At 48.4% G+C, this 17,514-nt stretch overlaps 1 protein-coding gene across 8 annotated transcripts in view; it reads left to right on the plus strand.

The window, feature by feature from the left end:
- The window catches only part of DAPK2 (death associated protein kinase 2), a 143,249-nt gene that overhangs the window by 55,935 nt on the left and 69,800 nt on the right, over positions 1–17,514 (plus strand). For all 8 annotated transcript variants that reach the window (XM_033189821.1, XM_033189819.1, XM_033189814.1 and 5 more), the window contains one exon: positions 8,286–8,507. In XM_033189821.1, coding sequence (XP_033045712.1) covers positions 8,286–8,507 — 222 coding nt within the window. The remainder of the gene's footprint in view (positions 1–8,285; positions 8,508–17,514) is intronic.

Raw genomic sequence — 17,514 nt, forward strand, 5'->3', positions numbered from 1 at the left:
ATCTGCATTTCTGTTTTTCATTTTCATTGATGGTTTGAAACTTCTTTGGGATCACCTAGAGCATGCTGTGCTTCCATGCTATAGAGCAGTACTTCTCAAACTGTGTTCCCTGGAGCTTTTGGGGTTCCATGAAGCCCCTTTAGGCCTCATGGGTGGGGGTGGTCAGTGGGTGGGCTCTGGGTGCCTCTCTAAAAGAAGCACAGCTTTTTATCTGTTTTACATATTGGACTTCGGTGAAAGATTTGAGAGAGGGTTCCACACCTCAAATTTCAAAGCCATTGTCAAGGGACTGGAAAGACAGTAGCAACAAGGTCAGGGAGGGGAAACAGGCTCATGAAATGGGGGGCCTGGGTCATTAGCTGGGAGAAGAGTCCTAGTGGGCAGCCCTGTGCCCTCTTCTGTTTGCAGGTTCTTGGCTGGCGTTTCTGTTGTTCCAGACTTTCCACCTGCTGCTGACTTTGCTGCTGCTCCCTGAGTGTTTCTCACTCCTGTCTTGCCCGTCTAGTTCCCAGCGCACTGCCCACCTGGCTTTGGTAAACTTTTCCTCCTTACCCTTGTCTCTCTGGCCTAAAACCCTGACCTGTTTCCTGCTCTGACCTCGGATAACATTATGTTTCTTCACTCTGTTTTGGTTTCCTGAATATCTGGTCCCTTGCTTGCTGTGATCTTGGGGAATGTGTCCCTAAGTGTTTTCTGCCTCTTGTTCATAGGATTTGGAGTGGCCTGGCTGGAAGATGGATGTGCTGGGAAAGGGTGGGAGATAAGGGACAGGGTCAGTCACGGAGGCTCACAGTAGAGCCTGGCCAGGCAGAGGAGTAGGGAGGAGGCTCAGTGACACCATCCCCAAGCAGGCTGTGGCTGTGAGATGTGGGTGTGGGTCCTCCGGGATCAGGCTGACCTGGTTCTTGTGGACTACAGCTTTGAGCTGCTCCTGCCTTTGAGACACATTGGCTGAAGGTCCTTGGCTGGAAGTTCCTAAGCATTATCCCTGCCCTATGGCCCTGAAACCTCACAGGGTAATTCCAGAGGAATCACAGCTCATTGTTCTCCAGAGAGGAAAGAGGAACTGTGATGACTGCGGTGGGGAAGCAGGAGGAGGAAGCCAGTCTCCACGACCCTCTGCTTTGGAACACTTCCCCTTTGGTATTCTCACCTCTGATGGCATCTTGTCCCTCAGCTGGGACCCTGTGTTCTCTGCAGCTCTGCCTCATTTCCACCTTGAGAGACTGGTGACTTAGGGGCACATCACTCAATTTGTGGACACTTTAGAGTTGACTAAGAGAGGGAATGAGGTCGACCCACTCAATCCATAGACTTTTCTTTTCTTTTCTTTTCTTTTTTTTGAGATGGAGTCTTGCTCTGTCACCCAGGCTGGAGTGCAGTGGTATGATCTCAGCTCACTGCAACCTCCACCTCCCAGGTTCAAACGATTCTTGTGCTTCAGCCTCTCGAGTAGCTGGGACTATAGGTGTGTACCATCACACCTAGCTAATTTTTGTATTTTTAGGAGAGATGGGGTTTTGCCTGTTGGCCCAGGCTGGTCTCAAACTCCTGACCTCAGGTGATCCTCCCGCCTCCCAAAGTGCTGGGATTACAACAACCACACCCAGTCCATAGACCTTTCAAAGACTTTAGCAGCTTGGCCCTGGTAATTGACAGAACAAGTCTGGTTAGCTGTGGCTTACCACAGAGGGTGAGGGTGGGTGGACAGTGGGAGTGGTCTACCTTGATGCAGGCTGTGAGGGGTGCATTTCTTTTTAAGAATTTAAAACCAATAGTAGGCCCGGCGCAGTGGCTCATGCCTGTAATCCCAGCACTTTGGGAGGCTGAGGCAGGCAGATCACTGGAGACCAGGAGTTCAAGATCAGCCTGGTCAACACAGTGAAACCTCATCTCTACTAAAAATACAAAAATTAGACAGGCATAGTGCTGCGCACCTGTAATCCCAGCTACTTGGGAAGATGAGGCAGGAGAATTGCTTGAAGTTGGGAGGTGGATGTTGCAGTGAGCCGAGATTGTACCACTGCACTCCAGCCTGGGCAACAGAGCGAGACTATGTATGTATGTATGTATGTATGTATGTATGCATGCGTGTATAAATAAATCAAACAAACTGATAATAAAATCAAATAAAAATCAGTCTGCTTTTACTATCACCACATGCCAGCAATTAAAAACAATGTCAAATACTGTTCTCTTTTGGGATGGGCCCCTCTCCTCACTACTTGGTACACACTGCTGGTCAGTTACCTCAAGAACCTCGCTGTAGCCGGAGTCAGTGACATGGATCTGTGTCCTAGCCCTGTTCCCTGGCCCAACTACCAAGTCACTTTACTTCTCTAAGCCCAGGTTTTTTTCTCTCTTTTTTTTTAATTGACTTTTTTTAGAGACAGAGTCTTGCTTGTTGCCCAGGCTGAAGTGCAGTGGTATGATCATAGCTCACTGAGCCTCCAACTGCTGGGCTGAAAGTCATCCTCACACCTCAGCACCCTGAGTAGCTGGGACTGCAGGTTGTGCCACCTTGCCTGGCTTTTTTTTTTTTTTTGGAAGACAAAGTCTCACCCTGTCACCCAGGCTGCAGTGCAGTGGCATGATCTCAGCTCACTGGCACCTCTGCCTCCTGGGTTCAAGTGATTCTCGTGCCTCAGCCTCCCAAGTACTTGGAATCATAGGCTTACGCCACCATGCCTGGGTAATTTTTATATTTTTAGTAGAGACAGGGTTTCACCACATTGACCAGGCTGGTCTCATACTCCTGGCCTCAAGCGATTCCCCTGCCTCAGCCTCCCAAAGCACTGGGATGACAGGTATAAGCCACCATACCTCTCCAGTTTTCTTATCTGTGAAATGGAACTAAAAATGATACTTGCAAATATTAAAAAAGAGAATGAATATGAAGTTAGCTCATTAAGAGAAAAGCTGACCAGGTGTGGTGGCTCACGCCTGTAATCCCAGCACTTTGGGAGGCTGAGGCAGGCAGATCACTTGAGGTCAGGAGTTTAAGACCAGCCTGGCCAACATGGTGAAATCTCATCTCTACTAAAAATACAAAAAAATGGCCGGGCGTGGTGTCTCAAGCCTGTAATCCCAGCACTTTGGGAGGCCGAGACGGGCGGATCACAAGGTCAGGAGATCGAGACCATCCTGGCTAACACGGTAAAACCCCGTCTCTACTAAAAAATACAAAACAAAAAAAACCAACCAGGCGAGGTGGTGGGCGCCTGTAGTCCCAGCTACTCGGGAGGCTGAGGCAGGAGAATGGTGTAAACCCGGGAGGCGGAGCTTGCAGTGAGCTGAGATCTGGCCACTGCACTCCAGCCTGGGTGACAGAGCGAGACTCCGTCTCAAAAAACAAAACAAAACAAAACAAAACAAAAAAGCCAGCCATGGTGGTGGGTGCCTGTAATCCAAGCTACTCAGGAGACTGAGGCAGGAGAGTCACTTAAACCCAGGAGATGGAGCTTGCAGTGAGCTGAGATTGTGCCACTGCACTCCATCCTGGGCACAGAGGAGACTCCGTCTCAGAAAAGCTGGATGTAAATGTTGTAATGTTCACATTGCTATGATATTTGAGTCATGCCCTGGTTATTCACCCTTGACCGTGAAGACTTTGAGAGGTGGGGATTAAGCCAGGCTCCTCCATGAACTTTAAGAGCTAAGGTTGGGGACATTTCTGAGCACTGAGAAGCTATTCTAGCTGTACCCATTTTAATTTGACTCCTGGGCAGACAACTAGAGAGCCCTTATGAGGTGCCACCTGGGGGCCTGACAAGTTTGGGAATGAGGCCCATCTGCCAGTAACATTGATGTCGACACAGCCCACTCGTCCTCCCGGGTGCTGAGTGAGTGCGGAGCTGAGTCCTCTGCCTGGGAAGAGGAGTGTGTTCCTGACAGAATTGCAGGAGAGTGTGCTGGCAGAAGCGGGATGTTTTCTGTATCTTGCGGATTTACTGTCCCTCACGTAACCATCCTACGTGACTTTTGCAAGCCAGCCTTAAGCACAGAGTTCCCACCCACCCACGCCTCATGCTCTTCTGCAAGGCTAGATGGTAAAGTCTTATCTCAGACATTACCCCGTGATTTCCCAAACAACCCTGGGAAGTGGGCAGGGCAGGTGTTATTGTCCCCACTTGACGAAGAAGGAAACTGAGGCCCGGGGAGTTGAACAGGCTGCCCAGGGTCCTGGCTCGTTAGTGGTAGGGCTCTGACTAGACTCCCAGTCTCCTGACACCAGCCCAGAGGAATTTGGAGAGTGAAGGGAAAGGGCTTCATTCCTGTTTAGAGTTGTCCCAGGCTCTTTGGAGCTTTCTGACAGGAAGCTTTCTAAGGTGAGACCTGAGGTGGCAGGTGGAGAAACATGAACTGAAAAGGCAGCTCCTTGTCAAGCCCATGAAACTTTGACAGCAGGTTAGGACCAGGAATCGGGCCTCCTACGAGCCCCGTGCTGCAGTAGACCATGCATAGGTATTGATTGTTGCTATGGTGGGGCAGAGATACTAGAATATGTGTGCTTTGCATGTGTATACCAGATTCCAGTATTCCCATCATTTTTGATTTAGTGTTAGCAACGACCTTCATTAGAGGTTGAATTGCTCCCCTCTGCTCCCTTCCTGGATGACATTCTGGGTGGCTCTGTCCTAAAGTGGACAGGCCCTTGCCTCCCACCCATCATCCCTGTAGCCTAGCTGGTGACTTCTGCACTGTGGGTCCTCAACTTCTGGCTGCAGAGCCTTCTGTATGCAGACAAGGGCCCGTTGCTGTCACAGTCTTCACCTGCCCTTGGGTTGGCTGGGCCCTCCGATGGGCATACTAGAGCCACCTCAGGTTCTGCTTTTGTGCAACTGCTGAGTACAGTGGCCAGGGAGTGCCTGACTACAAATTTTCACTCCTGTTATCCTCCAAAACCTAGAGTAGTCTTCTGTCTTGATTTGCAGATTCATAACACAGCGGTTAGACTGGTGAAGCCCTCAAGGAAAAATCATGCTGATGGGAGAGACAACCCCTCCCCTCTGATTCACTTTCTTTACTCCTTTCCTGAGGTGATCAGATCAGAGAACTATGGGGAAGTGTAATACTGAAAAGCAGGAACTAGTATGAGTAACAGTGGTATAGTTTCTTCATTTGTGAAATGGAGATAATCAGAAAGCTGTCGTAAGTCAATGGTTCTCAGCCCTGGCTGCATGTCAGTTACCTAGCGGGCTTTTAAATAACCCACATCTTCAGGCCCAAACCCAGGTCAGAATCTCTCAGGGTGAGACTTAAACACTAGGAATTTTAAAATTCCCCAGGCAATATCAATGTGTTGCCTGGGTTGAGAACTACTGCTCTAGGATTAAAGGAGTTGGCCAATTGCTTGGAATAGAGATATTTTCACATCTGGCTGTGCGTGGGAATCATTGGGGGCGGGGAGTGGGGGAGGGATAGGGTGGTGCTTTTAAAATTAAACTGAAGCTGGGTGGTGTGGCATGTGCCTGTGGTCCCAGCTACTAGGGAGTCTGAGGTTGGGAGGATTGCTTGAGCCCAGGAATTTGAGGCTGCAGTGAGTTATGATCACACCACTGCACTCCACCCTGGCAGCAGAGCCAGACCCCATCTCTAAAAATAAATAAAATTAAACCAATTCCCTGGTTTCACATTCCAGACCATTTGAATCAGTGACTTACGTCTCTGGGTGTCTCTTGCCTAGCATTCGCGTGAACCACTTATGAATACCATGGGCCAATATTACAAATATTTCCAGTCTTCACAACTTTCTAGCGGGGAATCCTGATTCCTATTTGACAGATGAGCAAATCTATGTTCAGAGCAGGTGAAAGCATAAGTTCCTGAGGCCAGGCCTGTCTGACCTTGAAGCCTGGGGGCTGGGTCTGGTGGAGGGTGTTCTCCACTCTTCTGGAAACAGCCCAAGGAGTGGGGGACACCAGCCAGTGGCCTTGGCTCCCTCTGAGGCTCCCCTTCACAGGTTGAGCAGAAGGCTGTGCCTGAGTGAAGACAGGTGAGATGAGTAGTGGTGTGTGGTATTCGGCGCCATCTTAGTCACCCACTCTTAAAATACCTCCGTTTGGGGAGGGGAAGATGCCTGTGCAGTGGGCCTGCCCCGGTCACCACTTGTTGCCACAGCTGTCTTGCAGAGAGAAAACTCAGGCAGGAAAGCAAACACTCATTTGCTTTTTGAGAGTCTGGGGAATTTTTTAGGCATGCGATATGGAAAAAAATGCCTCTGTTTCCCTCATAAGACAAAGGGGAAACAATGTCAAGGTGGCCTGAAATGTTTAGCTCTAGTTTGCAAAAGCTTTTCTGCCCCTTCACAAGTCCTAAGGCTGTCAACACAGTGTGGGGCTGGGAGCTGGGGGATTTGGATGCCAAGCCAAGCCCTGCGCCACTACCTGTGTGCTCTGTAAACCTAAGTGTGTCCCTTACCACCGTTAAGCCTTGCTTTCCCCACCAGTCAAGTAGGAGCTCAGGAATTCTGTGACAAGGTCACAGGGACTCTCAAAAGCCAGGCCCTGTCAGCGGCCACTTGAGGTGTCAGAGGGAGAGGAGAGGCATGTGGCTGTCTTGACACTGAGACCCAGAGCCACCTGGGCCTGGAAGTTTGGTCAAGTGTTTGTTGGCACCTACCAAGGCACCCGCTGTCCTCGAGGCCCAGAGTGGCTCCAAGAGACCATATGTGTTAGAGATCACACTGAATGTGTTCACTCTGGCTCTGGGAGGCCTGGCTCCACTCCATCTGCGTCAGCCCCAGTGTGTGGACATTTCAGAGCCAATATTTGGAACCGAAATAGCTGAAACTTTAGAGTCAGTGGACGATGTAAGATAAATTTGGCTCCACAAAGCATTCTCTGCCCAGTCCAGCCCCCAGGGTCTTCTCTCTCCCCAGAGCTCCATCTGTACCTGTTGTCTGTGCCTTTGGTCCCTGCCCGGTAGTGCCCAGCACAGATCCTGGCACAGAGTGGATGCCCAGACAGTGTTGAGTGAATGGAGGTTGAGGGGATGGAGAGATGCATGAGTTTGTGTTTGGGAACGTCTCTGAAGTGGCTGCCATAGAATGCTATATAAGTGTTGGTCTATCTATCTGTTGCTTGCTCATCTAGACTTTGTTGTTGTTATTGCCACTCCGGGTATTTTGAAGACTGTCTCACTGAGGATGATGCTAATGATGGAGTGGTCCAGATGCAGTGCTATTTTGCTATTTTCTGCGGTTGGAGCAAATATCCCAAGCATTTCCTTGTATTTAGCTTTTACCCCAGAGCCACTAAGAGCGTACCTCGCAAGTCTGGAGTCTGCTGGCCACTTATTAAGCCATTAAGCTGAACCAGAAAACTTTCTCAGTTACCTAAACAGTGGGTATTTTGAGTGGCAAGAAAACATGGGACAATGATGGCAAATGGCAGTGAGGGGATGGGAGGACCCCTGAGAAAATGGCCACTGGGAAGTCTCTGGGTACTTAGATCAGCTCATGCTGGTCACTGAACTGAGGTGCAGAAGCAGGTGGTTGGTGCCCTTCTCTGTGGGGAGGACCCCTGGAGCACTCAGGGAAGCTGGCTCAGGGCTGCCTGCTGCTCTGCCATGGACTCCATTTCATGGTTGCTGTCTCTGTCCCTGGAGTGAGGGGTTTCTGAGCCCAGCCCTGGGTGCTAGTGCCTGAAGGGGACTAATAGTGGTCTAGACTGCTCTAAACTATCTCAGAGGCTTTGTGGACAGCTGGTTGGGTATCTGACTTTGAGGCTTGGCTTTGCCATTAACTCTGCGATGACCTCAGGTGAGTCACATGACCTATCCTTATGCCTCAGTTTCCTGATTGTATAACTCTCTGTTTATACCAAGTCCTCTGACTGTGATGCTCCCCCACTATAATGATTAACCTTGTTAGGTTGCCTCCTCTCCAGACTCTACCCAAACCTGGATCCCCATCAGCCCAGTCTGCTTATGGACATTGTGATTTCATCTGGTGGATCCTAGACTTGGGTGCTAGCTGAGACTTTGCAATGACAAGACTGTGTCACCTGATCAATAACCTTTCTGGGCCTCAGTGTTCACCTCTGTACGCTGGGACTGACAATACTAACATTCATTCCTCATAGAAGGAATGCACAGAAGGGAAGCCCAGTCCCTGCCACATCTCAGCCACAGGTTGTCATCCAGGTGGGGATGCAGACTGGTGGCGTGATTTGTCCTGTCCTGGCAGAATCACTCTGAATTTGTGTGACCTGGTAGCTGACAGTGGGGTCACTTCCCCAGTGACCACAGTGACAACCTCATCTTGTGGGTATGTGTCCCCACAGTGGCCAATTTGCCATCGTGAAGAAGTGCCGGGAGAAGAGCACGGGGCTTGAGTATGCAGCCAAGTTCATCAAGAAGCGGCAGAGCCGGGCGAGCCGGCGTGGTGTGAGCCGGGAGGAGATCGAGCGGGAGGTGAGCATCCTGCGGCAGGTGCTGCACCGCAATGTCATCACGCTGCACGACGTCTACGAGAACCGCACCGACGTGGTGCTCATCCTTGAGCTGTGAGTGGGGTCCCCAGGACCCACAGGGTTAGGGGGCAGCAGGAGCAGGCAGGGCGGTGGAAGCTCTAGTCACAGGCCCCAGGTGGCAGCAGCAACCAGGCCTAAGCTCAGCCCAGAGGAGGTGAAGTCAGTGGTGGGCAGATCCCCTCTGCCTCAGTTACCCCCATCCTTCTTCTGAAACTGAGCCAAAGGAGGGGCAGGTTTGCTGAGTAGCAGGGGCAGAGGGCGATGGCCTAAGTCTGGCTTTCACTGGATCCTGGAGATCAAAGGAAAGAAATGACTGCACTGGGGTCTTTTCCTGGCTGGAGAAGCATGTGGGAGGGTGAGGGGGACGGAGGGTGGGGTGGGGCCAGGGGAGGCTGTCAGGGAGGGATGTGTACTATGAAGAGGGGAAGTACAAACATCTCCGGGCTCTGTGAAGCCCTTCTCCAGCCCTTTCCGGGGGAAAGTCCACTGCATTTGTGCTGTGATTGACACCTTTATTGTTATAATAATAGCTATTATTTAGAGAGTCCTACTGTAAGCCAAGAATTTGCTAGGCGCTTTGTATCTGTCGTCTTGTTCAATCTTTAAAGACTATGATGAGGGAAATGTCTTACTAATGCAGACAGGTTATTTTATTTTATTTTTTTTTTGAGGCGGAGTCTTGCTCTGTCACCCAGGCTGGAGTGCAGTGGCCGGATCTCAGCTCACTGCAAGCTCCGCCTCCCGGGTTCCCGCCATTCTCCTGCCTCAGCCTCCCAAGTAGCTGGGACTACAGGCGCCCACCACCTCGCCCAGCTAGTTTTTTGTATTTTTAGTAGAGACGGGGTTTCACTGTGTTCGCCAGGATGGTCTCGATCTCCTGACCTTGTGATCCGCCCGTCTCGGCCTCCCAAAGTGCTGGGATTACAGGCTTGAGCCACCGCGCCCGGCCAGACAGGTTATTTTGTATTCATTGTGCAAGCCAAGTACTTCTGTACCTTGTTTAATCCTCATAATGATGCTGTCGCACAGACACTCTTATTATCCGCATTTTACAGACAAGAACACTGGCAGGCCGGGTCACTTACAAGATCCTATAGCCGGAAAGTGGCAGAACCCGGACTTTAGTCCACACGGCTTGTTCAGACAGCTATGAGTGTGAGGCGGGTTGGCCTTATGCTGGCTTAGCAGAGGAAGACCTCACAGTGTATGATGGAATTTGGATAGATGAGCCCAAGACTCTAGGGGTTAGTTGGCCACCCTGGTATCCTCCTGGGCAGGTGGGGCTCTGACACACAATAGAGTTTGAGTTGGGTTGTGGCACAAGTTACAGTAGCTGTGTCCAGACAAGCAGCAAGGCCTATGTAAAGAATGTTCTGGCCTGGTGCCGTGGCTCACACCTGTAATCCTAGCACTTTGGGAGGCAAGGCAGGCAGATCATGAGGTCAGAGTTTGAGACCAACCTGGCTAACAGGGTGAAACCCCGTCTCTACTGAAAATACAAAAATTAGCCAGGCATGGTGGCAGGTGTCTGTAATCTCAGCTACTTGGGAGGCTGAGGCAGGAGAATTGCTTGAACCCGGGAGGCGGAGGTTGCAGTGAGCTGAGATTGCATCACTGCACTCCAGCCTGGGTGACACAGCAAGACTCCGTCTTGGGAAAAAAAAAAAAAAAGAATGTTCTGAGGCTCATAAGCACGTATGCACCTTCCTGGTAGTGGGAGTGATAGAATCTCTCAGGAATCCCTGATTTTGTGCCCTTGGGCAAGTCACCTCAATTCCCTGAGCTTTAGATCTCATCTGTAAAGCAGGCAGCCATCCTTAACCTGCCTACAGACTGGGTGGACCACCTGACATTTGAGATCATTCTAATTTGAGAACTATGCTCTGGTATGGGCAGGATATAGATTTAAGTAGCAGATGGGCATTTGCATACTCTCGCATTTGATTCTTAAATTATCCATCTCGTGTTTAAATGTATAGAATTGCCTGTGCTTTTCCCTTCGCTAGCTCCCAGTGTCCTCCATGTTTCTCCCATGGACCTCCCAGCTGGTTGGATTACTGGATGCCTGCCCTGCCTGACCCGGAGAGAAGCTGAGGGTCAGCAGTCAGCATCCTGATTCCCAGCAGAGAGTGACAAGCGCACCTTGCTGGAAGGGCCAAGCCACTTCTTAAAAATCTATTTTGGGGGGGAAAAAAAATCTAAGCCAAATGGAAAAGAAATTACATTTATAATCCTACAACCCAAACGCAGCTATTTATGTTTTTCTGTGGTTCCTCTCAATCTTTATCTATTTGTATACAATGATTGTACTTGTATAATTTCCTGCTCTACTTTTTCCCTCAGTTAACATAATTCTAAAAATTGGCTTTTCTCTTTTAACTGACAATAATGTTTCACTGAATTGCACACCAGTATTTCCCTTGTCTTAGTCCACTTTCTGTGGCTTGTAATAGAATATCTGAAACTGGTTAATTTATAAGGAAAAGGTATTTATTTCTTACAGTTATGGAGGCTGAGGAGTCTGAGATTGAGGGGACACATTTGATTAGGACCTTCTTGCTAATGGGGACTCTCTACAGAGTCCCCCAAGGCAGCCCAGTGTATCACATGGTGAGGGGCAGAGTGGGATATCTCAGTTCTCTCTTCTTCTTCTTATATAGCTACCAGTTCCATCCATGATAACCCATTAATCCATTAACCTATTAATCCACTAATGCATGAATGGATTAATCCATTCATAAGGACAGAGTCCTCATAACCCAATTGCTTCTCTTTTTTTTGAGATAGAGTCTCGCTCTGTCTTCCAGGCTAGAGTGCAATGGCATGATCCTGGCTCACTATACAGCCTTTGCCTCCTGGGTTCAACCTATTCTCCTGCCTCAGCCTCCCAAGTAGCTGGGATTATGGCACCCACCACCACACCCAGCTCAATTTTTGTATTTTTAGTGGAGACAGGATTTTGCCGTGGTGCCCTAGCTGGTCTTGAACTCCTGACCTTAGATGATCTGCCTGCCTTGGCTTCCCAAGGTGCTGGGATTACAGGCGTGAGCCACCACACCCTGACCCAATCATGTCTCAAAGGTCCCACTGCCTAATACAGCCACATTGGGGATTAAATTTCAATGCAAGTTTGTAGGGCACAAATAGTCAAACCATAGCATCCTTGTTGTTGGACACATGGTTTTTATTTGCTAGCTTTTAACCATTACAAATTTTACTGATAAAACAACTTTCTTCTCAAGATCTTCCCCTTTTCTTTTTAATTAATCCTTTCAGCAGAGTCCCCAGGATTTAGCTAAAATCACCAGGAATGGGATGACTAGGCCAAAGGTTGACATTTTTGGGACTCAATATCCTCGCTTTTCAAAGATGGTCCTGGTTAACCATTACCACCACAGTGTAGGAGTGTTGCTGTGTGCCTGCAGCCCTGCCAGCCCTGGGTCATTTGTTTTGAAACGTGCTTCATTATTTATTGATCTTTATAGCTATAAATTGATACTTTCTTATTGTAACTGGCGTGTCTTTAATTGCTGGGGAAATTGCCTGCTTCTTGTTTGTAGAAGCCTAGGAGTGGGTGGCAGGGGTGTGGCAGGTAGATGCTCTTGAGATGTCCATGTTTTTCCCAACAGGGCTCATGGTCAGCCAGTTATGTGCCAGCTTCTTGTGAGCTCAGGTGCACCATCCGTAACATCAGTTGTCACGCTGGTGCTCCCATGACTTGTTTGGGCCTCTGTGGTTGTTAAGTTCTGTCCCGTTTCTGTCTCCCCCTTCACTTCCAAGCTGTCTCATTGTTCTCAGGGTGCCTGTCTATGGATTGCTAAGAATTTATGAGATTGGAGAAGACCCAAGCATTCTAAGACTTGCCTAAGCCATGTATGGCAAGGGTCTGAGAGGGAGGACCTCCCAGGAGAGGAGTTCCTGGGCTTTTGTTTTGTTTGTTTTTGTTTTTTGAGATGGAGTCTTGCTCTGTCACCCAGTCTGGAGTGCAGTGGCGTGATCTCGGCTCACTGCAATCTCACCTCCCAGGTTCCAGTGATCCTGATGCCTTAGCCTCCCATGTAGCTGGGACCACTGGCATGTGCCCCCCACCTGGCTAATTTTTTTTGTATTTTTAGTAGAGGTGAGGTTTCACTCTGTTGGCCAGACTGGTCTCGAACCCCTGGCCTCCAGTGATCTACTCGCTTTGGCCTCCCAAATTGCTGGGATTACAGGCATGAGCCACCACACCCGGCCTCATGGGCTTTTGTGCTTAGACTTAGTGACACCTGTTAGGCTGGTCAGAAGTCTTCGGCCTCCTAATAGGTTAGTGGGTTTGCCCAGTGAGTGTTAGTATCCACCTACTCAGTTGAAAGCTGCCCAGTTGCAGGTTTTATGAATGAGTCTACCCTGATCCCACTCCCCCTCTCAGCAACTGTTGTCTGGTGCAAGGCTTCCTCCTGCTCTCTGCTAAAGTGGCCAGCACAAGGAGGACATGCCTGGCCCTGATCCCTTTCAGCTGTTATTATCCCATCTGTGACCTCCCTAGAAGCAGCTACCTCTGGTTATGACTATTGAAGGCAGGACTGGGAAGGATTTTATTGTCCGTGTAAGTTGACTTCTCTATGGGGTATAGAATATATTAAAAATCTCAGTAGCTTAACTCATGTCACATGTGGAACTAGCCCTGAAAAATGTAAGTCTCCCTGTGAAGGTTGGGCTGGCCTCCCATCACAAGCCCCTGACTGCTCTGGGACCTCCTTGATTCCAAGCCTGTGGAAAGCAATAGTGCAGTGGTTGCATACCAGAGAACTGCCTGGCAGCGTGCTCCACGGTGGCAGTGATGCTTCCCAGGTTCCCGAATTGAGCCCAGCTTCCTGGGCCCAGCAGCTCTGGCAGCATTTCCCCCCCCCCCCCCCCCCCCCCCCGTCGCTGCCTGTGCAGGTCATTCGTGTATACATTCCCAGAAGAGTCTGAAAAGCATTTCCAGCAGGCACGCCACCCTGCAGGGAGGAAGGAGGCAAAGGTCAGATTTGCAGGAAGGGGATGATCCTGGGAACACTAGAAGAAGAGATGAGGCCAAGTCTTTAGGCTTTGTTTTTCATCTTAAAGAGATGTGGGATGTAAGAGGAAAGAAACTTGGAAAGAGATGGGGGGGGTGGCTCCAGGGCAGAGGTCTTAGAGGCTAAAGAAATGACACCCAGGCTCCTTGATTAGGCTTCGAAAAGAGGTGACTGAGCATTAATGTGAATGTCCCAGCCTGGGTATCCAGGGCCTAGACGGTGGCAGGTCATCAGCCTCCCACCTTTCTGAGTTTCTGGGGGAGATTCTAGGGAGCACAGTGGCTGTTCCCTTCTTCATCCCAAGGAGATCATGTCTCACCAGGTCTCCTGCCCAGATCCCACCTTCAAACAGATGACTGATTACCGCCCCCCCAAAGTCCTCACTCAACCCAAGCCTTCATGTCAGTGGCTTTTGGGAATGCTACGCTAAGATGCTTTTACATTGATGCAGCATTTTATTTAAAGTAGGAATTGCAGGGTTATTATTTATTTAGATATTCGCTGAGGTCACAGGCCCACACAACCTGGCAGGGGCTGGCAGACTAAGCGTGGAGCTAAGTTCTATGTTTCAGAGGGGGCACTGCAGATGTGAACATTTTCAGAGGGCTCTGGACAGGTCTTTCACAAATCCAAGGCTTCACTGTCTATATGATACAGAATATTCTACATCGTGTTATTTTTAACGTTTTATTTCTTTCCTTGTTCTTTTATTCACCAAACTTCTATTGAATGTCTTTCTTGCTGTGGAAGCAAAAATAATCTAGCTGGGGAGAGAGAAAGACAGATAGTGAAGCCCACTGTGATGAGAGCATGGATGCAGCAGAACAGGGATGTCAGAGGACGGCCTAGTGCCTGGGGCTGCTTCAGGGCTTTCTGTTTTGCATCTGCACCTCAGCCGTTGTAATGTGGAAGGACTGTGGTGAGAGGGACATGTGGTGAACTGGGGCTGGGAAAATCTGGGTCTAAATCCTGGTTCTGCCACTTACTCGCTATGTGATCTTGGGCAAGTCCCTTGCTCTGCTGAGACTTCCGTTTTCTCATCTGAGAATGAGGATGCCCTCCGGGTGCATATCAAGCTCAAGTGAGGGAATGTTTGGGAAAGCACATTGCACTGGTGGCAAACTTCAGATAAACTCTAAATCAAGCCCCCTTCCACCACTGCCACCCCGATGATGACACTATGTATGGTGTTCATGTCAAGGACTTTATCAAGGATCTCATAGAGATTCCTCTCACTCCCACCCTCACCTCCAAAGCAGGTAATGAAAGCATTTTTTTTTTCTCACTCCTGTTTCACAAGAAGAAAAGCTGAGCCCTAGAACTCTCACATGCCCCACCCCAAGGTGAAGGTTGTGTCTTTGCTGCTGAAGGATTGGAGCCATTATCTTGGCCCTTTGACCCCAGCCTGCAGAGCAGACCCAGGGTTACTCTAGCAGCTGGGACGGTGCTCAGCTTCCAGCACCTGCCCAAGGTGGGGGCAAGGGTTAGAGTGGGGCACAGGATGGCCTCACCCATAAAACACTGAGAAAATAGTGCACCAGCCGGGTCCCCAACACCAACGCAGCCACCTTAGGCCACACCCTGCTCACCCTGAGCAGAGGGGCGCTGCAGCTATGGCAGACAGTACATATGCTCAACTGTGCCATCTTATCTCAGTCTCTCTTCACTCTTTCACCTTCCCCCTTCCCCCTTCTATTTTTTTGCCTCTTTTTTGATGCCATTGAGATGTTGGAAAACTAGGCCACTTGTCCTGTCTCACAGTCTAGATTAGACTTTTTCCTTCCTCATGGTGTTCTTTACCTCATTCCTCTGTCCCCTGTATTTCCTGTAACTAGTAGTTAGATCTAGAGGAGATACCCTGCCTATTGGTGCTGTCCAATAGAAATGTAATGTGAACCACATACGTAATGTTAAATTTCCTAGTTGCCACACTGACTAAACAAAAAGAAATAGGTGAATTGATTTTAATAATATTTTTATTTAAAATTATTAATGAGATATTTCACATTCTATTTTTCAAACTAAGTCTTCAAAATCCAGTGTGAATTTTATACTTAGAGCACATCTCAACCTCTTTTTTTTTTTTTTTGAGACCGGATCTCACTCTGTTGCCCAGTGTGGAGTGCTATGGCACAAACACAGCTCACTGCAACCTCGACCTCAGGTGATCCTCTCACCTCAACCTCCTAAGTAGCTGGAACTACAGGTGCACATCACCATGCCTGGCTAATTTTTGTATTTTTTGTAGAGACAGTGTCTCACTATGTTGCCCAGGCTGGTCTTGAACTCTTAGGCTCAAGTGATCTGCCTGCCTCAGCCTCCCAAAGTGCTGAGATTACAGGTGTGAGCCACTGTGCCCAGCCCACATTTCAATTCTTATGCAAAGTAATGCAACGGTTAAAGTGAAATGCAGTTCTACTGAAACAATAAAGTTGTATTTAATGGAAAATATTTTATACCACTTCAGTTTTTAAATTAGAACAATTAAAATTAAATCAAAATTAAAATTCAGTTTCTCTATTACACTAGCCACATTTCAAGTGCTCAGTAACCACATGTGACTAGTGGCTACTCTATTGGACAGCACATATCTAGAACATTTTCATCATTGTAGAAAGTTCTATTGATAGTGCTGAACAAGAGGCTTAAGCAGATTTAGGTTCCATTTTTTAAGTCACAACATCTCATAGGTGTTGCTGTGTCCTTTCTATTGCACTATTTTATGTCCGGTTGTTCTATTTTTCATGATGCTAAGATTACTGAGTGGGTCCAAGTGTGCTTCTGGAAATGTTTAAAGAAAGGAGAAAAGAAGATTTTGATGCTCTTTATTTAGGATGGACTAGGGGGCAGAGAATGATCCCCAAAGTTGGGTCAGAGCCATTTTAGCCATATAAGAATCATCTGGAGCCGGGCGCAATGGCTCACACCTGTAATCCCAATACTTTGGGGGCTGAGGTGGATGGATTGCTTGAGGTCAGGAGTTCCAGCTTGGCCAACATGGTGAAACCTCATTTCTACTAAAAATACAAAAGTTAGCTGGGCGTGGTGGCGCATGCATGCACCTGTAACCCCAGCTACTTGGGAGACTGAGGCATGAGAATCAGTTGAACCTGGGAGGCAGAGGTTGCAGTGAGCTGAGATCACATCACTGCACTCCAGCCTGGGCAACAGAATGAGACTGTCTCAAAAAAAAAAAAAAAAAAAGAAAAGAAAAGAAAAGAATAATCTGCAATACTCAGTATGCTGTAGTGCTTGAGAGCTGTTCTGCCTGGGTTTGAATCCTGACTCTATTTACTAGCTATGGGACTGTGGGCAAGTTGCTTAACCTCTCTGAGCCTTTGTTTATTTAAGTGTGAAATAGAAAAATGATAGTCCTTAGATCATAGGATATTGTGATGATGAAATGAGATAATGTGCGTAAGGCATGTAACAGAGTACATGTTCAATGAATAGTAATTACTATTATTATGTTGGCATAGTAAAAATACAGGTTTTAAGGCCTCACTGCTGGAGAATCTAATTTGTTAAAGTCTATGGTGGGATCTGGAAATCTGCATTTTAAAACAAGTTCTCCAAGTGATCCAAAGGTCCTGGATCCCTTGGCCTAGAACCCTTCCTGAGATCTTTCCCTTTGGGCCCTTGGCTTTATTTCAGCCCCAGCGGAGCTCACGCTGGCAGCATACCCCAGCTCCTGTCAGAGGATTGTAAACTAAAAATTAAATTCTAAGCCCCCCAGCTGAATAGACCCCTCTCTCAGCCAACGGGATTCCAAAGTAAACCTGAAAAACTTTCAGGCTATGATGGGAAGAGGGGTTGGACATGCCTCATTATACTCTCCACCCATTGAAATTCGGGCACAAGTGACCAACATTAATATAAAAACAGTGAACTTAAGACTAACAAAACAGACTCTTTGCAGCAATAAGATAACAAATTCCAGCCTGACTCTACTATAACATCACATGACAAATAGCAGGCCCTGAAATAAATAGAAGTATTTT

The sequence above is a fragment of the Trachypithecus francoisi genome, unplaced genomic scaffold, assembly GCF_009764315.1.
Source record: "Trachypithecus francoisi isolate TF-2019V2 unplaced genomic scaffold, Tfra_2.0 Lachesis_group3, whole genome shotgun sequence".
Taxonomy (NCBI): domain Eukaryota; kingdom Metazoa; phylum Chordata; class Mammalia; order Primates; family Cercopithecidae; genus Trachypithecus; species Trachypithecus francoisi.